The following is an 18,767-nucleotide window of genomic DNA, read 5'->3' as shown; positions in this document are numbered from 1 at the left end:
TTGCTTTACATTCATCTTTTGGGGCCTTTGGCGACTCAATCATAACCCTGACACTAGGGTTGATGAGGCTGGTATTCCACCCACGATAAGAAGATAAGATTCACGACATTATTTAATACATACTATTTTTCGTTTTAGGTTCATCAGGTACTTTTAAAGTACTGACACCGAAAAAGGTGTACAAAAATAAACGGCTTCGCGACTGCGAACTTGAAGAGCTCGTGGAGCCGCCAGCAGTAGCATACCAGTGCAACACGCCGAAGAGAAGACGGTTGTCAATTACTGAAGACACGCCAAAATGCAAAGTGTTAAAAAAGAAATTAGTATTGTATCTAACAATAACAAAATGTAATACCTTTTGAATTAAAGAAGTAGTTTAATTGAATATTTATTGTATTTTCATTCTAGTCATTAAAAAAAAATCCAACTTCATTAAATTTGTTAATTTTAATAATCAAGTAGGTATCTTAATTCTTCTTCTTCTTCTTCCTAAGCCTTGTCCCGCTTATACAGGGTCGGCTCTCCTTATCCTATTTCTATAGGTTGGTCGGTTTTGGGCCAGTTTGGCGTCCAGGTCTAATTGTTTCAGGTCCTTTTGGACCGTCGTTAACCATGTGGCGGGGGGTCTTCCACGCCCTCTTTTTGACGTCGGGATATTTAGGGCTGTTCTGACTATATGGTCTTCTGGGCGTCTCATGACGTGGCCGTACCAGCGCATTCGTTTTTCTTGAAGTTTATCGACTATTGGGGCAATCTTGTAACTACCTCGGATGTACTCATTTCGAATTTTGTCGAGTAAGGTGACTCCCGCTGACCAGCGTAACATGCGCATTTCGGTTGTGTGCAGTTTGTTTAGATGTTGTTTATTGGTGGCCCAACATTCTGCACCGTGAAGTATAGCAGGTCTTATTGCTGTTTTATACAATTTGCCTTTCACTTTAATCGGCATTTTTCTGTCGCACATTACGCCTGTGAGTTGTCTCCATTTCATCCATCCAGTTGTAGTTCTGTGAGTTACAACAGGGTCGACCTTACCATCCCGGCTGATAATGGATCCCAAGTATTTGAACTGATTAACTGTGGGAATAGGAGTATCGTTTATGTGTACATTTATAGTAGTCGGGTTAGTCACTCCATCAAACAGGCACGACATGTGTTCTGTTTTCTTTCGACTAATTCTGAGCCCATTCTCTTCCAGTGCTTTTATCCACAGATTGAAGTTGTTCTGCAGGTCTTCCACATTTTCAGACATAAGGACCACATCATCCGCATAAAGGATATTCCAGGGGATCGGCTGTTGGCACTCTCTTGTCAAATAGTCAATTGTGATGTTAAACAGTAGCGGACTAAGTGCAGAACCTTGATGGACTCCGACTTTTAGTTTGAATCTCTCACTTGTTCCTGCTGGGCTGACAACCTGGGTGGTAACATTGTCATACATGTCCTGTATCAATGATATGTACTTTTCAGGCACCAATTGTTTTCTAAGCCCTTCCCAGATCAGATCACGGGGTACATGGTCGAAAGCCTTCTCTAAGTCTATAAATATCATGTGTAGGTTTTTGTTGTTGGTCTTTGCCTTTTCCAGCAGTATTCGAACTGTTTGAGTAGCGTCAGAGGTTCCTTTACCCGCAACGAAGCCACATTGGTTTGGAGTAACATTTATGATGGCATTTATTCTGTTGTTTAGTATTCGCTCCCAGATCTTTAGGCTATGCGACATAAGTTTAATTGCTCGGTAGTTGTTACAGTCTCGCACGTCTCCCTTTCCTTTGTAGAATGGTATAAGGAAACTATTTCGCCAAGAGTCCGGGATGGGTTGACCTTCCATTAATCCATTAAAGAATTCATACAGCCAAACCTCTCCAGTGCTTCCAAGTTTCTTCCACACTTCCACGGGTATTTCATCTGGGCCGGTTGCCTTATTGTTCTTCATTTGGCGTATGGCTCTTTTGACTTCACACATTGTGATCGGTGGTAGTGGTCCATGTACAGGTCTAGGTTGGTCACCATCTAGCTTTCGTGGATGAGAGACATTGAGCAAATGTTCATAGTACTCCACCCATCGTCCTCGAATTTCTACATCTTCAGTAAGTAGTTTGTTATTTACGTCTTTAATATATTTAACAGACGTGAAGTCTTTAGTGTTGTTGTTTCTAGTTTTTGCAATTTTGTGTATATCTATTTCCGACTGTGCTGATTCTAATTGTTCATAAAATTCACTTTCGGCTTTTGCCTTCTCTATTGCAACTATTCTCTTAGTTTCATTCTTTATTGCTTTATATTGTTCGAGATGTGATGGCTCTTGAGTAGTCTGCCAGGTTCTAAAAGCATCCTTCTTTACTTCAACTGCCTTTTTCACTGTATCTTGCCACCATTTAGTTTCCTTAAATGGGCCTCTCTTGGTCTTTGTCCTTCCTAGGTGCTTTTGGGCTATGTTTACGCACGATGTTTCAAAATAGTTCCACATCTCGTTTGTTGTTGTAGTGTTACAGTTTATATTTGCAATATTCATAATCTCAGACAGTTCTTGAACGAGTTGCTCTCCTGCCGACTCCCCGAGCTTATTCCATTTAATTCTTGGGGTTAATTTTCTGCTAGGTTTCAAGGGTTTGGGGAGTTTATATACTGAGACAAGTAGTCTATGTTGCGTGGTCAGGGGTTCTCCTGGTATGACCTTACAATCCTTATACAGACCCAGATGTTTTCTCCTCGTCAGTGTGTAATCGATTTGAGTGGCGTTACCACCGCTCCGGTATGTTATCAAGTGGGACTCCCGCTTCTTAAAGAAGGTGTTCACTATAGCGAGATCGTAGCTGGATACAAATTCGATTATGGTGTTGCCCTCAGAATTCCGGGTACCGTAACCAAACCCTCCATGCCACCTTTCAGAATCTTGATTACTTTCGCCCACATGACCATTGAGATCTGCTCCGATATGTATCGGTTCTTCTTGTGGTATTTCAGATATGACTTTGTTTAGGCTGTCCCAGAAGACCTCTTTTTCTGTATCGTTGCAACCTGATTGGGGTGCATACGCCGAAATTATATTAAGATAGGGCTGATTATCAAGTGCAATTTTTGCCACCATAAGTCGGTCGTTTACTCGTTCGATATTAACAAGTCTCTTTGAGAGAGCTTCTGAAAGTATTATGCCTACGCCATTCTTAGCTTCAACGCCATAGTATAGTAGTTTAAAGCCGTTCCCGATATGTCTAGATTTAGATCCCCGCCACTTGGTCTCTTGCACACAGCATGCATCAATACAACGCCTTTTTAAGGTGTCACTCAGCTCGGCGCTTCTGCCGGTTAATGAGCCAACATTCCAGGTAGCCATTCGTAATTCGCATCTGTTGCATCGACCGTCGCTTGAGGGGGACGCCCTAGCATTTACACTCTTTGTTTTAGTTGTAGTTTTCATTTGGATAAGGAGGTAGAATTGGCTGTGAGTTTTACGGCCGGTTGCCACCTGACGCCAAGGCAGTAGTACTCCTGGAGTAGTGTGGGCGCCACCGTTAGACCATCTTTGATCTCCTCCGCTGCCATCCCTTTTTCATCAAGTAGGTATCTTAATTATAATATACTAATACTACTTTTATATAAATTGTAATGAACAATTAATTATTTATAGTTACTTTAAATGATATCTATCTATGTAATGGAAAGGGGATAGTAAAATAAAAAAGACACATTTCTATTGTTTAGTTATTTATTCAAAACCATACACAAACTCAGTTGAATCAGAAAAGCTGGATCAGTGTTTTTCCCAGGAAAACCTAGGTAACTATTTGGTACTCAACTAAAACTCATTTAAACAGGCACATTATTGCCAGATTCACATTCGGCTGTTTGCACATCCTTTCCTTTACTACTTGGGCCACATTATCTTTCCACTTATTTTATATTATCTTGACTCAACCAGGCTCGACTTGGCGCTCCTAAAGAACATAAACTTACGTTTATGTTCTATAGAAGTACTACACGAGTTACAATCCGACCACCGACCTGTTATATTAAAACTAGGCTCCCGTTTAGACGCCCCTGATAATCCAGCACCCCCTAAGACAGTGCTGGACTGGGAGAAGGTGGCCGAAGGCCTCCAGACTTCCAGTTCAGTATACTTAGATAGTATCCCAGTAGAAATAACCTCCTTAGAGGAGGCCTCGACAGCTATTAACTCCCTCACGGATCACGTGAGGTCGGTTTTGAACGAAAGTTCAAAACAGGTTCCGGAGATGGAAGACCATCGCTGGAAACTGCCTACCGACATCCGTGATCTGCTAACGGAGAAAAACGCAGCCACCCGCGCATATGATTCCAATCGCAACGAGGAATGTCGCCGTCATTTGCGTCTCTTGCAGCATACTGTAAGAAAACGTATAAATGACATGCGACAGAATCGGTGGGATAATCTTTTGAGCGGCATTGAGCCCCACCACCAGGCCATCTGGCAGCTGTCTAGGTCTCTTCAAAAGGATACGGTTGTTCCTACTCCCCCTCTCAATAGGCCTAACCAACCCCCCGCTTTCGACGATGACGAAAAAGCCGAATGCCTTGCCGACAGTCTCGAAGCCCAATGCTCGCCCAGCACTCTCCCTATCGATCGTAGGCACCTCTCGACGGTGAACTGTGAAGTTCAGCGTAGGGCTTCTGTACCTCCCACCGATCCTCCTCTTCCACAGGTAACTGAGGAAGAGGTACTAGGTATTATCAAAAGATTTCATACCCGAAAAGCCCCTGGCTCAGACGGTATCACGAATCGTGTCCTTAAAAACTTCGGTGCTCCCCTCATCTGCTTACTAACGGCAATATTCAACGTCGCCTTGAGCAACTGCGTCTTTCCACAGCAGTGGAAAGAAGCAATTGTAATTGGTATACCAAAGCCTGGGAAACCTAAAAACGAACCTTCGAGTTACCGCCCCATAAGTCTCCTCAATTCCATGGGGAAGGTTTATGAGCGGCTCATATTTGCTAGATTACGGGACTACGCCGAATCCAATAGTCTTATTCCACCAGAGCAGTTTGGTTTTAGAACCAAACACTCCTGCGTTCAACAAGTGCACCGTATTGTTGAACATATATCTAGTAAATTAAACTTAAAAAAACCTGTCGCTACGGGAGCGCTCTTCTTCGATGTGGCGAAAGCGTTCGACAAAGTCTGGCACAACGGCTTGATCTACAAGCTTTATTCACTGGGAGTGCCAGACCGTCTCGTGCACATCATACGAGACTTCCTCTCAAATCGAACCTTTCGCTACCGCGTGGAGGGGACGCTCTCGTCACCGCACCCGATACATGCCGGAGTCCCACAAGGCTCCGTCCTCTCCCCTTTACTATTTTCATTATATACTAGTGACATTCCCAAATCCCCTAATACCGAATTAGCTTTATTTGCGGATGATACAGCCATCTATTCTTCGTGTCGTGGTCGAGTTATGATGACCGGAATCCTCCAACGCGCGGCCAATGCCTTGGGCAAGTGGTTTCGCAAATGGAGAATCGAGGTAAACCCGGAGAAAAGTGCAGCGGTGTACTTTTCAAAGGGCTATTATAACACGCCACGGTCACGCCGTCAACTTAAAGTCATCACGATGTTTGGCAAGCCGATCCCTTGGGAGGAGCAAGTCAAATATCTCGGCGTAGTCTTAGATAGACGTCTTACTTTCAAGGCCCATATCAAACGTGTGCGCGATCGCGCCGCGTTTGTAATGGGCCGTCTTCACTGTCTCCTTAACAAGCGAAGTAAATTGTCCCTTAGGAATAAGGTGAAAATCTACACGACTTGCATCCGTCCGATCATGACCTATGCAGGGGTAGTTTTCGCTCACGCGAGTCCCTCTCAAATTCACCGTCTACAGGTAATACAAAATCGTTTCATGCGGAAAGCCACGGGAGCTCCGTGGTTCCTTCGCAATGAAAATCTGCACATTGACCTAGGTCTGCCAACCATTGCCCAATGGCTCAAATTAGCTTCCAAACGTTTTTTCGATTCTGCTCCGCACCACCCAAATCCCCTGGTAGTTGCGGCTTCCGAGTACATTCCGCTTAGGGACGGTACTGAAAAGTATCGGCGTCCGAAGGACGTAATATACGATCCCGACGACCCGATCACTCTAGCCATAGAGGCAGCCAATCAGCTCGCGACACCAAACACTTCAGGTCCCCGATACCGACCCCGCCGGCGTGGTCGACGATTTCCCTCATTCAGCGCTTATCGCTATCGACCCACTAGGGTCGATTAATTCTTTCAAATATTTTTCCTCTCAGACGACGCCCTGAGCCGAGGTTCGCGCCCAACTGGGCACCCTCAGGCCTGTTGTCTTAAACGTTGTACCGGGTGAGAGCCTTCAGCGCTCCCCATTTGTCCGGCCAAGTAGTTAATGCCATCTGCGGCAAATCTACAATAAGTCACGTCAAAAAAAAAAAAAAAAAAAAAAAAAAGACTCAACCAGGGTACTCGCTATATTATGTTACCTACAAATGAAAATATAATAGTTATTAAAAGAGCACATTAATTTTGATCGGCAATGATATTCAGAACAAAACATTTCTACCACCCATTAGGTATTATAGGCATTAGTTTATCTATGTATCACAGATAATATAATAACATAACATAAGCAAGATCTTGCATCCCATTGAGGTAGTCAAAGTAACATTCATCACAAGATGAACTAAGCACACGCACCTCACGAGCTTTCCGTTAGGCTAACGATAGGCTGTATCGCTACCTATAATGGTCAGGCCAACTGTGCTAGATGTGAACTGTTTAAATTAAATTAATGCAAGTCCGGTACCAGGGTTTGAACCGGGTTCATCATTTGAGATGCAAACAAGTCTACCATTATGACCTATTTTATATTAGTAATAGTGACTATATAATAATAGTAGGTATATTGCAATGTATGACAAAACTTGTGTGCCAAAACTCTGCTCTGTCCGCCCTGAGAAGGAGAGTAAGTGTGAGTTAATACTCTCATATACCAATGAGTAGTAATAGTAGGCTCTATTTTTTACATTTAGACACATGGATGACCTATTACGCATGTAATCCGATGAGTTTGAAATTTATCTACTTTATTGAACATTTAGATATTCGGGCTCAAAGAAATGGGTAAATGGGATAATAATTTAAGCATACATACCTGGCATAGTGCGATTCTCATTTATGCAGAACAGAAGTCAGGATTAAGTTTTCACTATAATACCTACAACTCCAAAGAAAATATTTTTCTTTGAAAAGTAGTGTGGCTTTCATGAGGTAGACTTGTATCATATTCATCACTTGGTCATGGTCAGAAAATTGTTGATATGTGGTTCAAATAGCCTTTGCATGTCATTCTTCATAATGGTTATCATCGTCTTTAGAGATCTGAAATAAATTACAGGCTTAAATTCACAACACGCTCACTGCCTAACTAGACTTATTTAACTTTTTTTCAACAAACAGTATATTATGATTTGTACCATAGATAGGTGACAGCTACACAAAAAAGTATCTACTACATACATACTTATACTCACGCCTGTAATCCCGATTAGGCTGGGCAGAGCCACGAGTAAGCAGAGACCAATTTGGAAGCACTTTATGCAAAGTCCTCAGGTGCTTAACCGGTGGTCCAATGTAATGTTTCATCATGCTAGAAAAGACTTGTCTTTCATAAAGGTTCTCCTCAGTCGGGTTTACGACACGCCCGGGATGATAAGGGACGATTGCGTTCTAGGTAGGACCTTAGCTATGTTTTTAATTATCTTCCAGTTTTAGTAACTAATTAGATACTTACAGGAGTTGGAGATATATTTTTGCCAATACAAAATTAAGACGTAATCAATAAACCCCACCAAACAAAGACCTTGTATTCTTTGCCCACCAAACATCAGATATAATCGTATGTCAACTGTCAACTAACAACTGTCACCTTGACAATGTCACAGATCATTGTCACAGATTACATACACTACAGATTACTAACATGTCAACGTTGAGAAAAAAAAATCCGTTTGCGCCATCTATTATCTTAATTTTACTCTAACTCTAAGTAAATATATTGTGCTTGCACTCAGTAAGCTGAAATTTCACTAGATGTCGCTCGATTCGTTCGATCCCATCAATAAATGACCACTAGATGCCGCTAAAAAAGGGGCGTTTTAGCGGCATCTAGTGGTCATTTATTAGAACTAAAAATAGCCCGAAGAATTGCCCGAGTTAGAACGGCACAGTTTCGTTGTATGACGTGAGGCATCTGTACGTTAGTATTATATGATCTGTGGTATTACGAACAGATACTATTTCTTTGAGTTGATAGGTATCAAGTGGAATTTCCTGTCACAAAATTCATAAAAAAATTAGGTTTTTAAAAAAAAAATTCAGTCCCATATTGTGTTTTAAGCTGCATAGAACCCACATTTAAAATAAACAAATAAAATTACTAATTATTAAATTTTATCAATATCATCAATAAATAATAACGTACCTACAACTTCAGCTATGCACAGGTGAATAGCCGGCGCACGGGTCAAGGGCAACGCGCGCCAATAAAGTAGGTATTACGAACAGATACTATTTCTTTCTCTGTCACCTGCACCATGAACATGCTTCTTTCTCTCTCTCTCTACTGGTCGGCTCGACGCCTAGAGAGAAAGAGAGAAAGGCGACGCGCAGCGGCGCCTTTGATGCTTTGCGCTAACGCCGCGGCCGCCGCGCGCTTCAGTTCAGTCGAATACTAACCTAGACCCGAATCGCGTGATGTTTTTCGAGGATATTTTTTCGTGGTTGTGAGTGTTTTGTGTTTGTTTTATTCTGTAAATGAGTAGTGTCGACTATGATGATAGATCATAGACCATTTACTGCGCAAAAGTATGGAAAATTGTTGATGTTTTATTAAAGAGCAAGGTGTTGTGTTTGTGAGTGCGTGTGATACCCACCTACCGCGGAGGAAACGCGATGTTGATGTTGCATACCTACGTGACGTGACATCTTCTAGGGTACCTACCTAGGTATTTCATCCGAAGGAATAACAATTAAGTGTTGGCGCTTAGTATAAACTCACACTTGACAGGCAGTATTTAGGAAAATGGCAACACAGTCACCCCCACGCGGCCGAGCACGTGCCTACTCCAGTTTTTAAAAACCCGGCGCACGCTAGCGGAGCGACCACTGACCCCGCCGGCTCGAGCTGACCTGGAAACTTCGGGTCAAGCTCGCCGGCCACCTACTATGACGAGACACGTACCGCCTGGCTGGAGTCGCTCACTGGGCCTCCCTCAACAGGGTCTCACCCGGTGGGCTGACTCGCCGGCGGTACCACCCCGGACAAGAGATTGGGCCTTTGGAGGCGCGAAACTCGCCCGCCGTAGCCCGCCCCCGTGCCCCGCCCGTTTTAGCGGGCGGCGAGAGCTACCGCACCAAAGGGGCTAAGCCCCGAGGGTGCCTCCCCGACGTCCGCTTCGCGGACGTCGAGAAGACAACAACTGCGGAGCGACCAGTCGTGTTCGGTATTTTCAACTGTGCACAAAGTGTTGACGAAACTCTGCCCGTTTGTGGAAATACGTACCCCCTTCTGCGAATAGTGATTCCTTTGTCTGTGTGGTGAAATGTTTTATTAATTCGGTGTGTTTTATTTTGATTAATACAATAAATAGATATCCATTACTTATACGTGCTTTAATTTCAGTTAATTTATTACATCAGAAGTGTTGAAAGGATCCACTTAAGGCCGTCATGGGTCGAAAATCGAGAGACAAACAAAAAAAGAGAACCGAGAGGAAGAGGAAAAGATCACCATCGTCAAGTAGCTCGAGCTCAAATAGCTCATCTAGCGACAGGAGTAAGACGCCCCCTCTACCGTCACGCCGTAGCAAGAAGGCCAAGCAAGTAAGTGGTTGCAACAATTTTGTTTTGAATGCTATGGTACCAGAATTCGACCCCCTCACGGATAGAATTGACAATTGGCTAAATATTGTGACTTTACATGCGAAAACTTTTAACTGGAAAGATGACATAATCATTTTCCAGGCTTTAAATAAGTTGAAGGGCACTGCAAAAATCTGGTATGATTCCTTTTTGAAAAATGAAAGTATTTGGGCTTGTTGGTCTTGGAATGACTGGCGCAATAAATTGCTGTGTACTCTCCAAATTCGTAGGAATATGTTTTCACTGCTAAAAGAAATCATTAACCAGAAACCCAAAAATTCTCAGTCCCTTTATGAGTTTTGTTTCGAGCAAAAAGCGAAAATCGATCGTTTAAATTTAAATTTCACTGAATTTGATATTATCTCTATAATTATAGGCAATATTGGAGATCCGAATTTAGTTGCGTCTATAGAAGCAGGAAATATAAAATCGTGTAACCAATTAGCTTCATTTTTGCATGGCCGTGTATACGAGTTGAATAGATCAAACATTTCCGAAGAGAGGCCGTCAGCTTCTACTTCTAGCGGCAATAAACAACCAGAAAAATCCTCGGCTGGACCTTCCGGTTCTGTGAGTCACACGCCGGCTCGTAATAGAAACCCTTCAGCTTCATCCACGAGTAAGCCCTTCAGGCCTATTAGCTGCTACGTTTGTGGTGGAAATCATAAAAAAATCGAATGTACTTACCAGTGTATCCACTGTGGAAAGAAAGGGCATTCAGATAGTGCTTGTTATTTCAAAAAAACACCTGCTAAGATTGAAAAAAAAGAGGAAGTTAAGGTCGTAACTAGTTCTCAACGGAAGGAAAAATTCAATAAACAAGCTTATTTAGGGGGTCTTTCCCAACAAGTATTTATCGATATGGGAAGTGACTGCTCTTTGATTTCATCCGAATTAGCAAAAAAAAGTAATTTTGAAATTCACCCATTAGAACAGTCAGTAACCTTACAAGGATTCTCAAACAAGGTGATTTCTACTGTAAAAGAGTATATTCTTATTAATTTGAAAATGGATGAGGTTGAATTGGAAAACGTGAAACTTTATCTGATTGACGATTTGTCCGGCTGTGACGTACTAATTGGAAGGAACGTTACCGAAAATCCCTCTATTATGTATATGAGAATTGGAGAAATTCTAACCTTTCAAAAAGTTACCCCGGAGATGATTCTTAACGCCCCAACCGAATTTTTGCCAAAAATAAAAGAAATTCTCGAAAGGTATCCTAAGAGCGTTGCTATAGATTTATCATCTTTAGGAAAAGTGACTGGTTTCGAAGCGGAAATTGAGTTAACTTCTAAAACCCCGGTTCATTACAGACCTTATAGACTACCTGAAAATAATCGTGTTGTAATGCGAAAGGTGATCGGTGATTTGTTGGACAATAAAATCATACGCGAGAGTAATTCTCCGTATGCTAGTCGTGCTATGTTAGTGAACAAAAAAGATGTAGAAGAGAAACGCTTATGCATTGATTATAGAACTTTAAATGATCTTACGGTTAAAGATAAATACCCCATGCCCCGTATTGAAGATTTAATTGACAGATTAAAGGGGTGTAAATATTTTACAAGTTTAGACTTAAAAAGCGGATATTACCAAATTCCCCTAAGCCCCGAATCCATTCCCAAGACTGCATTCGTAACTGAAGATGGACAATATGAATTTTTGCGAATGCCTTTTGGCATTTCGAACGGTCCATCAATCTTTCAGCGAATGATGAACACTATTTTAGGTAACCTACGCTTCAATAACGTTATTGTTTACTTAGACGATGTTTTGATTGCCACTAAAACATTAGAAGATAATTTATTTGTTCTGGATAAAGTTTTAGACACTTTTGTTTCACATGGTTTGACATTAAATCTGAAAAAATGTTTCTTTTTACAACCATAAATTACGTTTCTTGGGTACATCTTCAATGAAAACGGCATCAAACCGACACCCGAAAAAGTGGAATGTGTGAAAAAGATGCAGGCACCTAAAAATGTTCATCAATTGCGAAGATTTTTAGGTCTAGTTAACTATTTTAGAAAGTTTATTAAAAATTGCGCGATTATAAGCTCACCTTTAACTAATCTTTTAAAAAAAGGTCAAAATTGGATTTGGACTCAAGAACACGAAACCGCAATGCAAATGCTTAAAGATTCTCTAACCAGTGATTCGACTTTAGCTATATTTGACCCTCAAAAAGAAACAATTTTATATACGGATGCAAGTCGTGACGGGTTTGCGGGAATATTGGTTCAAATTGAAGATGGGGTAGAACGACCGGTATTTTATTATAGCAAACAAACATCAATAATAACACTAACAGCAATAAGGCCGCCTATTGTGCTTATGTTTTATTCGTATGTTTATGTCCTTTATATATGTTGTTGTGCAATAAAGTATTATTGATTGATTGATTGATTGAAACATCGAGCGATGAAAAAAAGTATCATTCGTTCGAGTTAGAATTATTAGCAATTGTGACATCTCTCCAAAAATTCCGCCTTTATTTGGTAGGCAAACGTTTTAAAATTATTACTGATTGTAATGCCGTTAAATATGCCCTTACCAAAAAGGAAATCATACCGAGAATTGCCCGCTGGGTACTCATGATTCAGGAATTCTCATTTGAAGTCTTACATAGGCCCGGTATCAAAATGCAACACGTTGATGATCTTTTCGGATGATACTTTTAATATAAATGAAAACTCTGTCATGGCTATAAACGAAAGTGATTGGTTGTTAAGTGTACAAGAACAAGACTATGAGATTTGTAAATTAAGAAAAATTTTAGAGTCAGGAGAAGCCGAGCAAAACAAAGAAATTTTTAATAACTATGAACTTCTCGGGAATAAAGTTTACCGACGCACTGAATTCGGCCGTAGGTGGGCAGTTCCAAAAAAATGTATCTGGCAGGTGATCCGTTATAATCATGACGATATAGGTCATTTTGCGATTGACAAAACTCTCGAAAGGATTAGGCAATACTATTGGTTTCCTAGGATGAAAAGGACGGTCACAAAATATATAAGAAATTGCATAAATTGTTTATATAATAAATGTAAATCTGGCAAAAAGGAGGGCGAATTGTATCCAATCCCTAAATACGCGCGTCCTTTTCAAACCTTACATATGGATCACTTGGGGCCATTTGTCAAGTCTCAAAAAGGGAATAGTTACATCCTGGTACTGGTTGACGCATTCACAAAATTTGTATTCATTTGGGCTGTACCTGATACGAAAACAGATTCAGTTCTAAATGAATTAAACAAATTGTTCAAAATCTTTGGCAACCCTAAAAGGCTAGTGACGGATGCGGGCTCGGCTTTTACATCAAAATCATTTATAACGTATTGTGAAGACAGAAATATTCGTTGTCGCAACTGGAGTACCTCGTTCTAATGGACAAGCAGAACGCTATAACAAAACAATATTAGATGCTTTGCGATCTTTGGGAGCTGATCATGATTATACAAATTGGGATGAGACTTTGACTACATTACAGCAAGGTATGAACAGTACCATTCAAAAAACCATTAAAGCCATCCCCAGCGAGGCGTTCTTTGGGTATCGTTTAAGGATGGAAAGTGACAAATGTTTGCCGGAAGATGATACTATTATTGACGTCACAGCACTTAGGAAAGATATAGACAGTCGCATTAAAACTAGCGCTGAATATCAAAAGCAGAATTTTGACGCAAAGAGATGTACAGCAAAACAATACTTGATCGGTGATTTGGTTCTAGTTAAAATCCCCAGTCAGAAAAATGATGGATGTAGCAAGAAATTATTACCAATTTTCAAAGGCCCTTTTAAAGTTACCCAAATACTCGGTAAAGACAGATACAAAATAGCCGAAATTATTGGCAGTCAACGATGTAACAAGAAATATACTGGAGTGGTTTGTGCGGAAAATATGAAATCATGGATTAATATAGGAAATTGGGAAGATGAATGTATTTCAAGTAATATTGATAATTTGGGTAAGAATTTGTCTGCTGCATGATCTTTTTGTGATAATGGTTAATACTTATTATTTTCAGTCAGAGAAACGAATGTTGGCTAACGAGTAATGCTTTTAAACTTTCATTCACTTTAAACATGGCAATGCTACTGGTTTACTATTTCTTAATAAATCATAAGTGGGGCCTTGAGTCTGGTAGCTTGTGAGAGTGGAGGTGGGGTACATAAAACTTGAACCTTTAAAAATCAAGTCGTACTATGTGGAGCTTGTGACTCTGGAGCATTTGCGTCTTGATGATCTTTCGCTAGTGTATGTGGAGCTTGTGACTCTGGAGCATACACAGGAAAGTTTTAGGTTTATGTTTATGGTACTGCCGGAACTTGGACACTCAAGGAAAAGTAAGACCAGGTGCATTCAAAAGAAAAGTTTAATACCATTAATATTGATTAACGTATGTGTTTACAGGTGTGTCTGAGGACAGCCACTGCGCAGGAGGGCCGAATGTTGGCGCTTAGTATAAACTCACACTTGACAGGCAGTATTTAGGAAAATGGCAACACAGTCACCCCCACGCGGCCGAGCACGTGCCTACTCCAGTTTTTAAAAACCCGGCGCACGCTAGCGGAGCGACCAGTCGTGTTCGGTATTTTCAACTGTGCACAAAGTGTTGACGAAACTCTGCCCGTTTGTGGAAATACGTACCCCCTTCTGCGAATAGTGATTCCTTTGTCTGTGTGGTGAAATGTTTTATTAATTCGGTGTGTTTTATTTTGATTAATACAATAAATAGATATCCATTACTTATACGTGCTTTAATTTCAGTTAATTTATTACATAAGGTAAGGTAAGAGTAGGGTTTTTATTGTTAATAAGTTAGGAACATTTTAATAACTGGTAGTGTCGCTTAAGGGACATAAAGGTTTTAAAATAATGTTCTTTTGGGTCTTGATATTATGTATTTCTAAGTTTAATGTTTACAAAATAAAAGAATTGTTGACAATCGTGACTTGATTGATGTTTGCTGTCAAAATTAGTGTTGCCAGGTGACACTTCGTAGTAAAAAAAATAAAAATTAAGCCAGATGCGTAACATACTCCGCCTGGGCTGAAAGATACTGCTTTCAGGATCTTCATTTGTCTTCAATCGGGTAAAGAGGGCATAGGCGCACCAATGCTCTTCTTATGATACCTCTGGTGGTGTTTATATCGGCTACTCGAGCTATGCCATCGGGTCCATGAAATAGCCGTAGTACTCGTCCCATGCGCCAACACATCGGAGGAACATAGTCTTCTTGAATTATGACTAAATCGCCAATTTTCAGATTGCCTTGTTTTACAGACGTTTTCCATTTCAATCTTTGTTGCAACTCTGATATGAACTCTCTTTGCCACCTGGTCCAAAAGTGTTGTTTCAGCTGCTCTAGCCGCTCATGACGTTTAAGTGCGCTCGTAGAACGTTGCTCCAGAGGAGGTGTGGGTAGAGCCACCAGTGGACGTCCGATGATGAAGTGTCCAGGGGAAAGAGGGGTAAAGTCTGTAGGAGAGGACGATAAAGGACAAATTGGTCGACTATTTAAAATCGCCTCTACTTTTGCAAATAATGTACCTAATTCTTCAAAGGTTAAATTACAATTACCCATTACACGCTTTATATGAAATTTTGCCGATTTAATTCCTGCCTCATAGATGCCACCAAAGTGGGGGCTATATGCTGGGATAAAGTTAAATTTAACGCCCTCCTGAGCCGCAAACTCACCAAGAGCTTCTTAAATATAAACAACTGTAAATATTTTTTGAGTTCCTTATCGGCAGCCACAAAGTTGCGGCCGTTATCACAGTATACTTCGGCTGGCTTGCCGCGCCGGGAAACAAAACGTTGAAATGTCATTATGAACGCATTCATTGAGAGCTCACTTACTATTTCCAGGTGGATACATTTGTATTTCAAGCAAACAAATAGGCACATATAGCATTTGATTAATTTAGCTCCACGTCCCTTACAGTTTAATATTTGAAAAGGACCCGCAAAGTCTAGCCCCACAGAAATAAAGGGAAAATCTGCATTTAAACGTTTGCTTGGTAAATCACCCATTTTAGGCACTAAAGTTTTCCTTGTACACGACGACACCTAATGCATCTGCTGATTGTACGCCGTGCAAGACGCCTTCCGTTTACTGGCCAAACAGTCTCTCTTAAGATGGATAAAAGGAGCTGAGGACCTGCGTGCAAATTTCGTAAGTGTTCCCATTCAAATAACAACTTAGTTACATGATGCGCAGAGTCTAATAAAATTGGGTGTCTTTTATCGTAGGAGTAATTAGAAGCATCTATGCGGCCACCTACTCTAATTAAACCATTTTCAAAATAAGGATTTAATGATAAAATGTTAGATTTTGATTTTAATTCTAAACCCTTTGATAGTGTTTTATATTCTTCAGGAAAAGATTCTTGCTGTGAAATTCTACAAAGGTAATGAAAAGCTTCTTTTAATTCGTCAGTAGTTAGACGACCACTACGCTTGGTTTTTCGTATTTTTACATATATGTTGTTTATAAATCTGTTAACATAAGCTACTGTTCTTTGCAATTTCATGAATTTTGAAAAGTTTTCGCATTTTAATATTGGCTGATCATATGTACATACATTTATTTTTATTTCAGGTTCGTCGGTTGGAGATGTAGGTAAGTTATCACCGGTATCAGGTAAGTAATCATCGATATCAAGTAAGTCATTTTTATTTATAGCTGTAAGTGTATTTATTGTTTTAGTGTTTAATTTATTTATTTTAATTTCAGGTAAGTTTTTATTTTCAGGTGCAGTAAGAACCGGCCATTTGGATTCGGGCTGGGTCAGGAAACTTGGACCAAGCCACCACTGATCTGAATCCATCAGCTTTTTGGGGTTGACTCCACGCGACACCATATCAGCTGGATTCAAATCCGTAGGTACATATCGCCAGCTTGATAAAGGAATTAATTCATTAATTTCCACAGCGCGATTGGCTACAAAGCTCTTGAGTTTCCTAGGATTCGCCCGCAGCCAGGATAATGTTACACTGGAATCTGACCAATTCACGAATCGATCCGGCTTACGACGCAAGGATTCAGATACACTTTGGGATAGCTGAGCACCAAGGAGTGCGGCACAAAGCTCTAGACTGGGAATTGTAACTGGTTTCAGGCTTGCCACTCTTGACTTTGCGCACAACAACCTAACAGTTACTTCATCATTTTGACTAACTGTTTTGACGTAAGCAGCTGCTCCATAAGCCCGCTGAGACGCATCACAAAATATGTGTACTTCGGTACACTTAGGGCTGTCACAAGAAACTCGCCTTGGAATTTCAAAATTTGCTAAACTCTTGATATTTTCGCATATCTGAATCCATGACCTTTCAATGTCCTTTGGAACGTCATCGTCCCAATCAATTTTTAATTGCCACAAATCTTGCAATAACATTTTTATTTGTACTATACATGGTCCTAGAAGCCCTAATGGATCATAAATTTTAAAAGCATTGGACATTATGGATCGCTTAGTAATTTTGCCAAACATGTCTTGTGGCAGGTGAAAAGGAAAATGTAGTACATCACTATGAGGATTCCATCCCAATCCAAGAGTACTAGTAGACTCACTGATATTTAAGTGTTCGTGAGATTGTGAAGCAATCTCTTTGATCAATGCTGACAAATTACTTTTGAATTTTCTTAGTTTAAAACAACCCTTATTTAAAGTTTCTACTAAAGCATTTTTTATGTAATAGAGCCTAGCTTCCGTGTCTGCCCCAGTAATGAGATCATCCACTAGAAAATCCTTCTGAATTATTATTTTAATTTCGGTGTCTTCACATTCTTCTCCAATTTTCCATAGACACCTAGTACTAAGATAACTGGCGCTGGCCGTCCCATAAGTTAACGTGTTGAGCTGTAAAGTTTTTATTGGTTGCGATTCATCATCTCGCCAGAGTATCAACTGTAAATTACGATCTTGTTCATTGACGTTAACTTGGCGGTACATCTTTTCTATATCACCGCATAAAAGATATTTGTACTGCCTCGCCCTAAGCAATATAGAAAAAATGGAATCCTGTATACTGGGACCAACCATTAAACTGTCGTTTAGTGATCGACCACTGGAAGTTGGGTTTGATCCGTCAAATACCACGCACAGTTTTGTAGACTCACTGTCTTCTTTAAGAACTGCGTGATGGCATAGGAAGTAACCTGGATCTGGAATTTTAGTTGGGCTGTCAGACAAGTGACCTAAATCGGCATATTCTTTAATAAATTCTCTATATTTTTCCTTTAATAATGGTATTTTTTTAAATCTCTTTTCCAGGTTTAGGAGACGACGCTTGGCTGCATTGTAGGAGTCACCGAGCACATCGGGGGACTCTACCAAGGGGAGTCTCACATTAAAACGTCCGGTTTCTTCGCGACTAGTATTTGAAATAAAATGTTTTTCACATTGTCTATCATTCTCGCTAAGTAATGATTTTTGCGGTATTTGCTCCAGTTCCCAAAACTTTGGTAAATAGTAATCAATTATACTATCTGTTCTTGCTATTACGTGATTGCAATGTAATGTAGTTGATGCATTTAAATCTACGCAACCGGCGATTAACCAACCGAATTGAAAGTTTTGTAATTTGGGATCCATTGCATTTGGACCTAAGAAACGTCTACCGCCCTTCAAAACGTCCCAAAACAGATCGGCCCCTATCAGTACGTCGAAAGGTGCTGGTTGGTCGAAGTTAGGATCGGCCAGCTGCAGATTAATAGGCAGATTTAAACATTGCGTGTTTATAGGAGCCTTTGGTAACTCACCTGTTAGCTCGTCCAATACCAAGCAAGACAAAGTGGCCTGGTATGGAGAATTTAATGATTTAAGCTGAACAACGCAA

General features: G+C 40.6%; 1 protein-coding gene across 1 annotated transcript; it reads right to left on the bottom strand.

Annotated features, from left to right (window-relative positions):
• Positions 1 to 505: 505 nt before the first annotated feature.
• On the bottom strand, positions 506 to 3,337 carry LOC126381168 (uncharacterized). The gene has a single exon (XM_050030688.1). It carries the CDS (start codon positions 3,335 to 3,337, stop codon positions 506 to 508), a length of 2,832 nt encoding a protein of 943 aa, XP_049886645.1.
• Positions 3,338 to 18,767: the final 15,430 nt, after the last annotated feature.

Source organism: Pectinophora gossypiella, unplaced genomic scaffold, assembly GCF_024362695.1.
Source record: "Pectinophora gossypiella unplaced genomic scaffold, ilPecGoss1.1 Pgos_38, whole genome shotgun sequence".
Lineage (NCBI taxonomy): Eukaryota > Metazoa > Arthropoda > Insecta > Lepidoptera > Gelechiidae > Pectinophora > Pectinophora gossypiella.
Note: the sequence above shows the minus strand (reverse complement) of the source record. Positions and strands in the feature narration are given on the sequence as shown.

What these genes read in the sequence shown, in the direction of transcription:
- LOC126381168 (XM_050030688.1), bottom strand. Translation starts at nt 3,337, where the DNA reads ATGGCTACCTGGAATGTTGGCTCATTAACCGGCAGAAGCGCCGAGCTG.